General features: G+C 34.4%; 1 protein-coding gene across 11 annotated transcripts in view; it reads left to right on the plus strand.

Moving 5' to 3' along the window:
• The window catches only part of NBEA (neurobeachin), a 689,863-nt gene that overhangs the window by 233,979 nt on the left and 441,541 nt on the right, over positions 1-14,343 (plus strand). For 9 of the 11 annotated variants that reach the window (XM_040448178.1, XM_040448180.1, XM_040448182.1 and 6 more), the window contains 2 exons: positions 98-266; positions 1,710-1,805. In XM_040448178.1, the coding sequence (XP_040304112.1) occupies positions 98-266; positions 1,710-1,805 (265 nt within the window). The remainder of the gene's footprint in view (positions 1-97; positions 267-1,709; positions 1,806-14,343) is intronic. The other 2 variants (XM_040448184.1, XM_040448186.1) reach the window with 1 other exon arrangement.

The following is a 14,343-nucleotide window of genomic DNA, read 5'->3' on the forward strand; positions in this document are numbered from 1 at the left end:
TTTTGCCTCCATAAAGAAAACGAAATAGGAGTAGTTTCTTACACTCTAATAATTTTTAAAAAATTGAATGTCAGAACTGCCTTTTCCTTTCACACAGGATGATAGCAAGCAGGCACAGTTCTTAGCTCTAGCTGTTGTTTACTTCATTTCGGTTCTGATGGTTTCCAAGTACCGTGACATATTGGAACCCCAGCGAGAGACTACAAGAACTGGAAGCCAACCAGGTAGAAACATCAGACAAGAAATAAATTCGCCAACAAGTACAGGTACTATTTTTTTTTTAATTATTTTAATTTTTATCATCATTTATCTCTTTTTGTTTCATTTTTACTTCCAGATATAAACTAGTCCTACTTATAAAATCCCATCACACATTTGTAAGTAGGTGGTATATAAATGCCAATTTCATTTTCCTTAATTCTGCAAAAATGTGTGGATTTCCATGATATTAATTGATTCTCATTTTGCCAGTGCAGTTTGGTTTTAGTGTTTTCCACCTATTAATACAAACCATTTATTACTTAATATGCATATAACTGATATATTTTTTAATGTATTACTTTTTAACTCTTATGAACATGAAAGTAGGAGATCCTTATAGAGTAGTTAAAGACCTTGAATAAGCCAAAATTTAAATCTTTAGAGCCAAATTTAAAGATAGCTTCTTTCTTTCTCTCTCTCTCTCTCTCTCTCTCTCACTCTTTCTTTTGCTGTGTATAGTTACTTAAGGATATAAATTTTTATCAGAAATTCATAGCAAGCAAACATATATTCTAAACTTTATACCAAAGTTGTTTCAACTAAAATCAAAGACTTACAGACAACAAGGAACCATCTTGGGTCATATTGTCTTTATTATTTGGCAAAGATGCTTATGGTGTGGGAGTTCTTGCATTATCAGCTTTGCCTATCTGCTTAAAAATGATAAACTAACATTTTAATATCATGGGGTGCCTTCTGTCAGTTGCATTTCCTGCCCTGTGTTTATATCAAGGTTGTTTCTTGGTTGTTTGCAGTGTATCCTTAGTAACCTAGTGGTTATTTCATGTACCACTGGATTAATTTGTAGTTGAGATTGTCTTTCCTAAATAAATGCGTATGATATATAAAGAAAATGGATATTTTACAAAGTGAGTAGAAATTAGTGGTCAAATCTCTGCATCTTGTTTTCCATGAGCATATCATATCTCCTTTTACCTTGACATTGTGGAAATATGGATTATGTTTTAGCTATTATACTTTATTTTTGCATGCTAAATTTACTTTGAATACATAAACATGACACTATTTCATTGCAGTATACTTTTAACTTTATTCTTCAAATTAAACATTATCCTACCATTCCATTTTATGTCTTTTGACCATTTAAAACACTAAGACATTATGTTAACCAATTTTTTCTTCATTTTTAATGCATCCATGTCAGCTTTATATGTATAAAACAAGCAATATTTTAGTCAGTCTTCCAGTTGTGATTTTGTGTGTGTGTGTGTGTCTTTCTGTATGTTGCCAAAATTGCTCTACTTAACAAGTGTATGATTTCTCCTTTCTCTTAATATGTAACCTCTTTCCTTCCCCCAGAGATGCAGTCTTTATTTCTAGTACTGTTTGCATGTTGCAGTAATTCAGAGTTGTCATGGATCTCCAGTGGACCATGTTGCAGGTTGTTACATGCTGGCTCAAATTTGATTCCATGATTTTCTCTACAGTTGTGGTCATACCATCTATCCCTCATCCAAGTTTGAACCATGGATTCCTTGCCAAGTTAATTCCTGAGCAGAGCTTTGCCCACTCATTTTACAAAGGTAATACTGACCTCATCTCCTGACCTGTTTGGGTATTCGTGTTTCATTAATTGTTATACAATAAATATCCATAATGTAATTGTTTACAAATAAGTATACACCTCAGGTTTCATGGAGATATGATATGTTGTGTTTATATTTGGCTATTGGGAGCAAAATATAATTTGTGTATTTGTATTTCATCACATTTCTTTAAAATATCATCTGCAAATTAAGGATACTTAACTATATATATAATAATATTCACGGTGGTGCCATTGTCTGAAGTATGCAGAAAGTCATACCTTAGTAGTGGGACTAATTAGCCCTAAAATGAAGGCTACTCTAGTCTCAAAAGAAAAAAAAAAAGCTGAAAAACAAGACTTGAAAGCATCAAATTGATCTAGAAGTTACTTAGCTTTCTATCAGAACAAAGTTCCACTTTTCTTTGAAGAAATACAAAATAATTCTTCAACAAACAACATAAAATTCAATGTTAAGCATTCCATAAAAAATTTTAAACATGTAAAGAAGCAGGAAAATATAATACATAAGCAAGAGAAAAAAAAAATCATTCCATAGAAACAGATTCAGAAAGGACAGAGATGGCAGAGTAAGCAGATAAAAACATTCAGACAGGTATTATAAGTATGTTCAAGATGTTTGTCAGTCTAAAAGGAATAGTGAATGTCATGAGAAAAAATAGAAGATTTTTTTAAAAGAAGAAGTTGGAAGTTTTAAAGGTAAAAAATAAAATAGCTGATGTGACGTCTCTGGGTAACATTAACATGGGATTACTCTCTGCAGAACCAAGAACTGTGGTAAACCAAATTCGGCTCCCTGCCCCACCCAAGATTCTCCCATGCGTAATTCCTGGGACGGTGAATATGATGCATTTTGTTCCTGTGACCATGTTGTATTACATAGCACAATTGTTTTTAACAGAAAGTGATTATCCATATAGTCCTGACCTAATGACATGAGCCCCATAAAGACAGAAAAGGAAGTCAGAACGACTCAGTTTAAGAGTGATTTGACTTGAGGGAAGTCCTTTATTGCTGAGATGAGGGTGACGACAGTTCAAAGACCTGAGATCACTTTGTAGGACCTTAGGAGCACTACCTGGCTGACAGTCAGCAAGTAAGTGGGGGACTTGAGCCTACAGCAACAAAGAACTGAATTCTGCCGATAACTTGAGTGAGTTTAAAGAGGCCCTCGAGCTCCAGATGATACCATAGTTCAATATATACTATACATTGTCTAATAATATGGAAGACCAACTTGTAGAACAAATAAAGCAGTGAAGAATTTTTTGTTACAGCATGATGAATGCACAGAATTATTTTTATAAATGTGCAACCTTTGAACATCATGATGAAATAAAGGAAAAATTCTTTCTTTTCATCTTTATTGCTTACAAACATCTAGGTATGAACTAAGAAGAATTAGATTAAGTTAGATTAGATTAAAAGTCTGGAGTTTGTTTTGTATAGGAATGTATTTACAAAGGTTTCGATGTAGTGACTGGAGGCTATTCTGGAATAGTTATCCACATTAAGAGCCTACATCAGAATATCAATGCACAGTTTTCTTTATCAAGGATACTTTCTTGTGAAAACAATATTAGTTGAATGGCACAGTGTTCTTAGCAGCATAATAAAATTTTGAATAATTTTAAGACTGATGTGATAAATTTGCTATTTTCTTCACTATGTGATAATATGGAAGCTGATCATCAGTAACTGTTATTGAATGCTGTGGTACAATGCATATTAAAAGGAAAAGTTCTATTGATGATGTTGGAACTACAAATTCAACTCTTGGTGTTTTTACAGGATAAGAAAGCAGCCTGAGTCCACTCTTAAAAGACTAGTAGGACTGGCTGCATTGTCAGACCTGTAAAACATTTTTAAGGAGTTCAGTATTTACAAAATGGGGGATGATTGCAATATGTTTTTTAAGCAGAGAAAAGATCAAAGGGCAAAACGTTAGAATCTTGGAAGTATACAGTTTTATGACATTTTTAATTATTTAATAATTATTATTTAATATGATTATCAATGAAAGTATCTTAATCTTCAAGGATGATCTTGATTTTGCTCATCCTTGAAAATCTATCTCCTAACACATTATGTATATGATAGAATATTTTGTGTTTAATTTTCCACCAGAAAAGGATTTGTACATAAGAGACTCATGGAACTGGGATCCATTTCTTTTATTGAAATATAATTTATTACTGATTATAACACAAGATAAGTTACTGGAACTGGGTGGGCATTGATGAGAATTGAGAGTATATTTTGAAAAAACAGCATTTCTAGTTTCATTTTGGATGAAAGGTTAAGATGAGTATCCTGAGCTCTCTGACTTTTCATTCCATGAATATACCTTTGTGACACTACTTTCTGTACTCTGTGTGATATTAAAATAAAACAAAAACAGGGTAGCTGTGTGTTATTCCCATGAATAATTCCCATTATTGCCAGTTCAGCTTGGATTAGATAAATTAACAAGCAAAAGCTCAGTGTCACATTATCAACTTTAAATATTTATATTCCCAGTATTTATATAAAACATATTTATATAGGCATCTCTTTTGGGGAATCACTCTTTTACTTAAAACTTTTTCATTTGTTTATGATGTGTGATGGAAAAAAGTCACAAGTATAATAACATTTATTTGTATCGATCACCTATACATACACTTTCAGTGAACAACATGGACAGTTTATTATTTTCTTTTTCCCAATGTTATCTTTGTCCTGATTAAATTGAAGTTCATATTTTGTGTATGGAGTCAAATAAAAACATTTGAGCTTTTATTTTGTGTACTTAATTTTTAAAATTATTTTTAATTCATTTTCAAATGTCAATGATGGTTTTTAAAAAAGGAAATTTTCACAGATAGTTTGAGAAGTACTGATCTGGACTACTCTTCAACTCCAACACACTTCACTTTCTTCTTTCAGCTCATTATTGAGCCTTTTAAAATATTCTGAACTAGCTCTTTCTGGCCCCCCTCTCTCTCTTTTTTCAATCTTTGATATTCCCTTAGTTCAAAGTCTTACCCCTTATTGGAGCATTGCCATGGTTTCTTCATTGGACTTCTGTAGTCATTTAGTCTATTACTGATGACAGTAAAAAAATAACACTAACGTATATAATAAAGTAATGAAATGTAATTTATATTTAATATACATTCCTATAATAAATATTTTCTAATATATAGGAAGTAAAATAAAGCAGTTTTTCTTTCTAAAAATTTTAAAGGCATCCTATAATTTAAGAGACAAAGTTAAAATGTTTTAACTTGTAGTGGACCACTGCTTTAGTTCTAATTTACCTGGATTCTACAATTGTCTCTAAAGTAGTTTCTTCGTCTCTTACTGATCTTTATTCTATTTTTACAATTTTGCTGCAATTTGTTTTAAAATGTAAATGATACTGTTTCTTGCTTTCTTTTTCTTTTTTTTTTTTCACTTAAAATTTTCTGGTGGCATTTAGGGTAAAAATACGGGCTTTGGATAGTAATATGACTGCTGATTATCTTTCCAAGTTTATCTCATGTTATTCTTCCATTTTCTCACTATACTACTATAATCAAACTATCTTTTCATTCCTTAATTATAACCATTTTCCTGACTCTTTGTATTTTTGTATCTTTGTATTTTGGTTCTGGTGTTTGGCTCTGTCTTTTCCCTATTTTTTGCATCCTTGGTGCGTGTTCATCCGTCAGGTGTCTCCCTAAACATGCCCCCCTCATTGATGCCGTACTTCACTGCTGTACCTGAATAGTTTCCTCCCCGTGACCAACCTGTTCTCTACCACCACATCCTCTTTATTTCCCTTTTTGCACTTACACAATTTATTTCTTTGTTTAGTTGTTTATTGGAATGTGTACTTCAAGCGAGTAGTCCCTGACACATAGCATGGCACTTGGAAGTAAATATAGAGTAAGTTTTTGTTTAGTAGATGAGTAAGCCAGTGAGAAAGCTAAACAGTTTTTTAAAATTTTGATATTGATGATAGCCATATAAGGTATTTCATTATTAAGCATGCTAAAAACAGAGGCAAAAAACTTTTATTGATAACTTGGCCTAGAAGATTAAGAAGCTTTATATTACTCATTTCACTATAGGATTAATAAGAATAAATTTAATATTTAGGTGAACTTATAAATAAATATATTAGTTTTCCTCTAACAGTTCATTATTAGGGAAAGAATTAACACCAGGAACAAAATAGTTAAGATAATGTAGTACTGGTAAAAGAACAGGCATATGGCATGAATGATCTATAAATATGCTGGAATTTGTATGAATGTTTCTTATGGTATAAATATATTGCATATAGTATTATATATTATAAATACAACTCTCCTAATCAAATAGAAAAAGAAATATCATTTGGCAAATGGTGTTGAGATTACCAAATTGGCAACTATTTGAAAAAAATTAATTTATATCCTTATCTCATTTATTATGCCAGATAAACTTCACATGCACTAAATTTAAAGGTAAAAATGAAACTGAAAATAATTAAAGAAAATTAAAGTTAATATTTGTGTAAAAAACGTGTCTTAAATTATAACATCAGAAACTGAAGTTCAAAGTAAAAGATACGACTAAATAAAAGTTTTGTATATCTGCATGTCGAAAATGTTGACAAAATTTAAATCAAATACAAACAGAATTTTATATGATAAAAGTTAATAACTTTAATGATTAAAAAGCTTTTATAGATCAACTAAAAGAATGTATCACACTAAGGGAAACATATAGAAAACATCAAACAGTTAACAAAAGAAAATTAAATTACACTACAGATAAGAACAATTTAAATCTAATAATCAAATAAAAATATATTAACAAAAATATTAACAAAACTTTTCAAATTTGGCATAATTTGAAAATTTGGCAAAATTCTGAAGGGTTAAAATGCAAATACGTGCACTTTACACAGCACAAAAATGTTTATAACCCTTAAGCTGGTAATTTTACTTTTAGAATTATTATGGAAACAAGTAAGGATATGCCAATAATTTATATACAAATATTTTATGACAGTTTTTATTTATTGTATGTTTGGAAATAAAGTTAATATTTATTAAATAAGTTGTTACATTCATATCAAACAACAAAGGGTTTCAGTGTTATAAATTTGTTATTTTCTCTTGCTTTTGGAGTCATTGTTTTAAAAAAATTTTTTTTTCAACATTTTTAATTTATTTTTGGGACAGAGAGAGACAGAGCATGAACGGGGGAGGGGCAGAGAGAGAGGGAGACACAGAATCCGAAACAGGCTCCAGGCTCCGAGCCGTCAGCCCAGAGCCTGATGCGGGGCTCGAACTCACGGACCGCGAGATCGTGACCTGGCTGAAGTCGGATGCTTAACTGACTGCGCCACCCAGGCGCCCCTGGAGTCGTTGTTAATGTATCCATTGTAATCCATTATGTGGATGCATTATAATTTATTTTATAAGTAATCTAATGCACTTTCATTATAATATTCATAGAATATTTATTGTATACTGATGTTGCATAATATATCTTTCATTTATTTACAGGTAAAAATCATGCCCTGTATTCCTAGCAAATATTTCTTAAAAACATCAACTCTGAAATAAATGTCTGTTTTCAGCATTAGTAAAGGTACCAACAAAAGCCTCCCTCTCCTCTTTCTTTTCTTTCATCCTCTAATTTAACCTTTCTTTCATTTACTTTTTGTTTTTTTTACTTTTTTTTTATGTTTATATTTATTTTTGAGACAGAGACAGAGCATGAGTGGGGGAGAGGCAGAGAAAGAGGGAGACACAGAATCTGAAGCAAGCTCCAGGATCCGTGCTGTCAGCACAGAGCCCGGCGTGGCGCCGGAACCCACGAACCGTTGAGACCATGACCTGAGCCGAAGTCGGGCGCGTAACCAACTGAGCCACCCAGGCGTCCCTATTCTATGAATTTTTTGATGGGGCCTTTAGGATTTTCTATATACAATATGTCATCTGTGGATATTGACAGTTTTACTTCTTTCTTTCCAATTTGGATGCCTTTTATGTCTTTTACTTGCCTAATTATTCAGGCTAGGACTTCCAATACTCTGATGAATAGTGATGAGAATGGGCATCTTTATCCTATTCCTGGTCTTAGGAGGAAAGCTTTTAGCTTTTCACCATTGATGATGGTAGCTACAGGATGGTCATATATGGTCTCTATAATGTGGAAGCCTCTATACTCACTTTGTTGAGAGCTTTTACAACAAATGGATGCTAAATTTTGTCAGATGCTTTCCTGCATCTATTGAGATGATTGTGTGATTTTCACCTTTCTTTTTATTAAAGTGGTTTATCACATTGACTGATTTGCAGATGTGGAACCATCCTTGTATCCCTGAAATAAATTCCACTTGATCATGGTAATGATCCTTTTAATGTATTGTTGAATTTTATTTGCTAATGTTTTGTTGAGGGTTTTTGTATTTATGTTTGGTAGGAATATCAACCTATAATTTTCTTCTCTTGTTTGGTTTTAGTATCAGGGTAATGCTGGCCCCAGTAAAATGAGTTTGGAAGAGCTCCCTCCTCTTCTGTGTTTTGGAAGAGTTTGAGAAGGATTGTTGCTAATTCTTCTGTTAATGCTTGGTGAAGCCATCTGGTACTGGACTTTTGTTTGTTGGTAGTCTATTCAGATTATAGAGCTCTTCATAATTTAGTCTTGGTAGATTGTACATTATAAGAATTTGTCCTTTTCCTCCAGGCTGCCTAATTTGTTGGCATAATATTATTTGTAGTAGTCTATGATCCTTTGTCTTTCTGTGATGTCAGTTGTAACAGCTCCTCTTTAGCATTTGTGATTTTATTTATTTGAGTACTCTCTCTTTTTTCCTTAATAAGTAAGACTAGCTAAAGGTTTGCCAATTTTCTTTACTTTTCAAAGAACCAGTTTTTAGTTTCATTGATTTTCTGTATAGTCTTTTCACTATTTTATTTATTTCTGCTCCAATCTTCATTATTTCTTTTTTTCTGCTAACTTGGGCTTTGTTTATTCTTCTTTTTCTACACCTTTTTTTTACAGCTTGAGGTATAAAGTTAGGTTGTTTATTTGAGACTTTTCTTTCTTGAGGTAGGCATCTGATCTAATGTAGTGTTTAAGGCTGATGTTTCCTTATCAATTTTCTGTCTGGATAATCTACCCATTAATGTAAGTGAGTATTAAAATCTCCTTCTGTGATTATCTTGCTGTCTATTTCTTCTTTAGGTCTGTTAATATTTGCTTTTTATATTTAGATGTTACTATGTTGGATGCATGTTTACGAATGTCTGTCCTTTTGTTGAATTGACCTCATGTAACTGCCATCTTTGTTTCTTATTACAGTCTTTATTATTTTTTGTATATATACATATATATACATATATATGTATATATATGTGTGTATGTATATATATAGCTATATATATGTGTGTGTGTGTGTGTATATATATATATATATATATATAGCTATATAAAGTATAGCTACTACACCTTTCTTTTGGTATGGAATATCTTTTTCCATCCCTTCACTTTTATTCTCTGCATGTCCTGACATCTAAAGGTAGTCTCTAGCAGGCAGCAGATATGATTGGTCCTGTTTTTTGGATTTTGTTTGTTTGTTATTCAGTCCCTCTACATCTTTTGATTGGAGAGTTTAGTTTACACGTGTCTGGTGGCCTGATTTTTATGGCTGCCTCCCAAGGGAAACCCCTTCACCACCTGATTCTGAAGGCCAGAGGAGCTTGTGTTCTTGGTGTTATGGAACTGTAATAATTTGTGTCACCCAGGAAGGAGCCTATGCCTCAGTCTGGCATCCCAATTTTTACAATTTGCTGCTAGGGGGCAACTGTATATTGCCTGACTCTGGCAACTTACCCTTGTGAGTCTAACAGGGTTGTAACCAATGGGGACAAAGTTCTAAAACAGCTACCACCCACAGGGTACATCTAGAGGCAGCAGACCCAGGGACTCTGTCTTTCTAACAAGGCTTATTAGCTAATCATCGTGACTACGCCCTGAGGAACAGGCTTCTAATTAAACATGCATCTAGGGGCTGGCTATAATCATTTCCAGTCTCTGGTGCCCTAGTTTTTTGCAGTGCACCCAGGGAAGCCCCTTGATCACCCAGCTCTTGTGGATAGGGAACTTTCATTCCTGGGTCCCACAGGACTCTACCAGTCTGAGAGACAGTTCTTGGCGGGCTGCTACCCCGGGTACTACACAGACAGCAAACTGAGGCACACCCTCCAGTCTTTCTGTGAAGGAGACCTCTTGAGACCTTATGGCTTACTTATCCTGGAGCTTGGCCTTCGGCATGTATCTTGTGGCCTATGGAGTTTATCCCAAGGAATGCAGGCTGTGGATGCCACCTTGATGCTTTCCGTCTCCCTTGCTTCAGCATGCTAGTATCTCTCAGAAAAAAAGCGTGTGCACTCGTCCCAGTGTCTGGTTTTTATAATTGCCACCCAGTGGATGCTGCCAGATAATCTGGCTCTCATGGCCAGTGGGGCTTACACTGTTGGTTCCAAAGGACCATATAGATTTGCATACTTTAAAGAGCTGCTGCCTGAGGGTCTGTCATCTAATTAACCTGAATCTGGGTCCTCCTGTTAGGGATACTGGCAGGTCTAAGCCCATCTCAACCCCTGGGAGCTATTAAAATATAATAGGCTGCTTGGACAAGTGCTGAGGTTTGAGAGACTACAGAGAGCCAGGGCTCTTTGAGTGGAATGGCAAGATATCTCCTATAGGAGCCCACTCTTTCAAGCCTGGGAGAGGTGGTTGTTTCATCTAATGCATAGAAACCAAGACAGAGAGGCAAGCAAAATGAAAAAAAAAAAAAAAAAAACAAAAAAAACAGAGGAATATGTTCCAAATGAAAGAAAAAGTTAAACCTCAGAAACAATGAAATATAGATAAGTTAATTTACCTGATAAAGAGTTAAAAATAATGGTTATAAAGATGCTCATTGAACTGGGAAGAAGAATGTGTGAACACAGTAAGAACTTCAACAAAGAGATGGGAAAAATGAAGAAAAACCAATTAGAAGTTATAGAGCTGAAGAAAAAAATAAGTGAAAAATTAGATTGGTTCAACAGATTAGATGAAGCAAAAGAAAAGTCAACTCAAAGAGAAAGTAATAGAACTAATAGAATCTGAACAGCAAAACATTAAAAAACAAAAACAAACAAAACAAAACAAAAACAGTGAACAGGGTACCTGGGTGGCTCAGTCAGTTAAGTGTGCGACTTTGGCTCAGGTCATAATCTCATGGTTTTTGAGTTCAGGCCCCGTGTTGCACTCTGTGCTGACAGCTCAGAGCCTGGAGCCTGCTTTGGATTCTGTCTCTCTCTCTCTCTCTGCCACTTCCCCACTTGTGCTGTCTCTATCTCTCATAAATAAGTAAAACTTAAAAAAAAATTAAAAGTGAAGATAGTTAAAAAAAAAAGTGAAGATAGTTTGAGGTTCTTAGTGGACATCAAAACACACTAACACTTACATTATAGGTATTCCAGAAGGAGAAGAGGGAACGAAATCTTATTTGAAGAAGTAATGGCTGAAAACTTCCCTAACGTGGGGAAGGAAAAATATATCTAGATTTATTAATTTTGAGATGTCTGCGGAAATCTTCTAAGTCTTTGGAAAGCTGAATCAAGGAAGGAGAGTAAAGATGACAGACTGACAAGTTTCTTAATCCTTATGGCCTACTTAAGATCTATGATTTTCAAGTGAAACCCCTGCAATTCTGAAAGCAAAATTATTTTTTTCCAAGACAACATGGAAAGCTAGTAGGTTGTAGAGGCAGAATTGGAACTTTGATCAGTTTGATGGCATTACCATGATCTTTCAATTATGACATACTCCCTTCAGAAAGGAGGGAGAAATAACCAAAGCAGCTTAAGGGCTAGAAATATAAGGGGATATGGGTTGAGAAGTTGTTCTCTTAGGTTAAGAGATATTGGTCTGCAAATACAGAGGCCAGAGCTAGGAAAGGTGGACAGAAGTTGAAGATGAAGGGCACCTGGATGCCTCAGTCGGTTCAGCATCCAACTCTTGATTTCACCTTATGTATTGAACTCAACACTTCGTGGGATTGAGCCCTGCATGGAGCCCAACAGGGGTCAACAGAAAGCCTGCTTGGGATTCTCTCTCTCCTCTCTCTGCCTCTACCCTTCCCCCCCACTTTGTCTCTCTCAAAATAAATAAAGAAGTTGAAGATGCATAAAGAGAATAACTGATAGATGGCTTGGCTCTATATTTTCTTTTGGGATATGGTGATGATGATGGTAATGATCATTAACAGTAAAATCAATAATGGCAACAGCAAGGTACAAAAATTTATGGTAAGTTTACTCCATTCCTGGTGCTATTCATAAATTATGTTCTTTAGTCATCACAACAATATAATATATAATGTGTACTTTATCATGTATGTACTATCATTATGCCAATTTTACAGATAAAAGAATGAAACTGAGAAAGCTTAAATGGTTCCTCAGATATCACAAAGCTAATAAGGAGTAAATGAGTCTTCACTGAAAGGCAAACAGACTTAATTTCAAAGCCTGAACTCTTAATCATGTATAAGTTGCAAATGTGGCTTATCTGATAGATATTAACAGAATTACACTATATTTGGTTGTTTCTGTTTTTCTGCAGCTGAAGACGTTCTTGGCATATATGTTGGCATTTATTATTAGTGCCAATGGTTGCCTCCATAACACTATGGAAATGCATGATGTATTTTAATAGGAAAGTGGTGTTTTTTTTTCCTTTGAAAAGGAAAGAGTTAAAAGTACAGACACAAAGTAGGGAAAGGAAAAGGAAAATATATGTATATGAGTATAATTGGTAATTTATTTACAATGTGCAAATTGGAATTGTAAACATCACTTAGAAGTAGGACTTCTGAAAGAGTGGAGTAAGGATGTCCAAAGAACTGCTCCTCCAAAAAGCAAAGAGAACACTGGGAACAATTGTCAAAATCATCTGTTCCACTTCTCTGGAAAGTAATCGAAGGCTTGCACCAATTCAGAGAGTGCTAATTGAAGAAAAACTCCAAAATTTTTATGAGAATAGTGAGCTTTTTGGTGATTTATCTTGCCCTGTTGCCCTCCGGTTTTTGTCAGCTCTGTGATAGCCTTGAAAATCAGCATCCAGACAACTGTGGTAGCTGTGAAAACCAGCAGCCTAGTAGCACTGGAAGGAGGCTGGTTATGTTGGGAGTTTTCAGGAAGTCCCATCCTGGAGCACTATACTATCTGGCAGCTCCCTGGTAAAGCTCCGATGAGCTTGTCACTATTTAACCTGATTAGAGCTTGCTCAATGAGAAAAGCCCTAGATATTTTTTGAAATAATCAGCAGCATTTTTTTTTTTTTTTTTTTTTTTTTTTTTTTTTTTATATAGCAAGTGCTAAAGGTGGCAGTACTAGTTGGGAAAATAAGAACCTTACCAAAAAGCTTAAAAGGAAGTCCTGAAAATGAGATATTCTTACTCTGGGGCCTATATTCAGGTCCAGGAAAGACCTGAGAAGGCCCCAGTCACTCACCTCTGGCTAACCTTGAAGGCTCTGTGCAAGCAAGAAATGAAGACCAAGGGAGAGTTTAAAATAGAATTGTTGGAAGCATGCCCTACCACACACCCAAAGCTTCTGGCAAAGAGCAGAAGACATACTGGTGCAAGATATTTAAGGCACTCTCTGTCTAATCATTGCCAGATCACTAAGCTAACTGAACAGAAACATAGAATATAGATTTTATGAAATCTGTTCAGGCAAGTCAACAAACAGAACAGTGATCCCTATAGGAAGGGTCTTATTTTCAAGATTTCCACATTAAATTATTGAACATATTCAGTTTTCAACAAAAAATTTTTTGAAACTTGTAAAGAAAAAGGAAAGTATGGCCAATACACAGGGGAAAAAAGCAGTCCATAGAATTGCCTTTGAGGAAGCTTTGATTTTGGACTGATTAGACAAATCTTTTAAACCAGCTATTATACATATGCAATTAAAGGAACAGTTTTCTAAAGAATTAGAAGTATGAAGGTGATGTCTCACCAAAGGAAAACATCAATAAATATTATAGGAAAGAAATAAATAGCAAATCTTAAGTTGTAAATTGTAATAACTAAAATAAAAATTCATTAGAGGGGTTCAGCAGAAGATTTAGGTTGGCAGAGGAAAGAATCAGCATACTTGAAGACAGGACAATTTCTATTCTCTCACTCTGAGGAACAGAATGAGGAGCAGAATGAAGAAAGGTTGGAGAGCCTCAGATACCTGTGAGACACCATCAAGTGAAGCAACATACAAATAATGGGAGTCTTAGGGGAGAGGGGAGGAGACAGAAATAGGAAGAAAAAAATTTTAAAGAAATAATGGCCTGAAAATGTTCCAAATTTGATGAAAATCAGTAGTATGCACATACAAAGAGCTTAATGCACTCCAAGTAAGATAAACTCAAACAGATCGAAACATCACTGTCAAAACATCAGTTAGAAGTATCTTCCTGGCTCCTAATTGTTTCTT

Source organism: Herpailurus yagouaroundi, unplaced genomic scaffold (genome assembly GCF_014898765.1).
Source record: "Herpailurus yagouaroundi ecotype Mexico unplaced genomic scaffold, PumYag 197, whole genome shotgun sequence".
Lineage (NCBI taxonomy): Eukaryota > Metazoa > Chordata > Mammalia > Carnivora > Felidae > Herpailurus > Herpailurus yagouaroundi.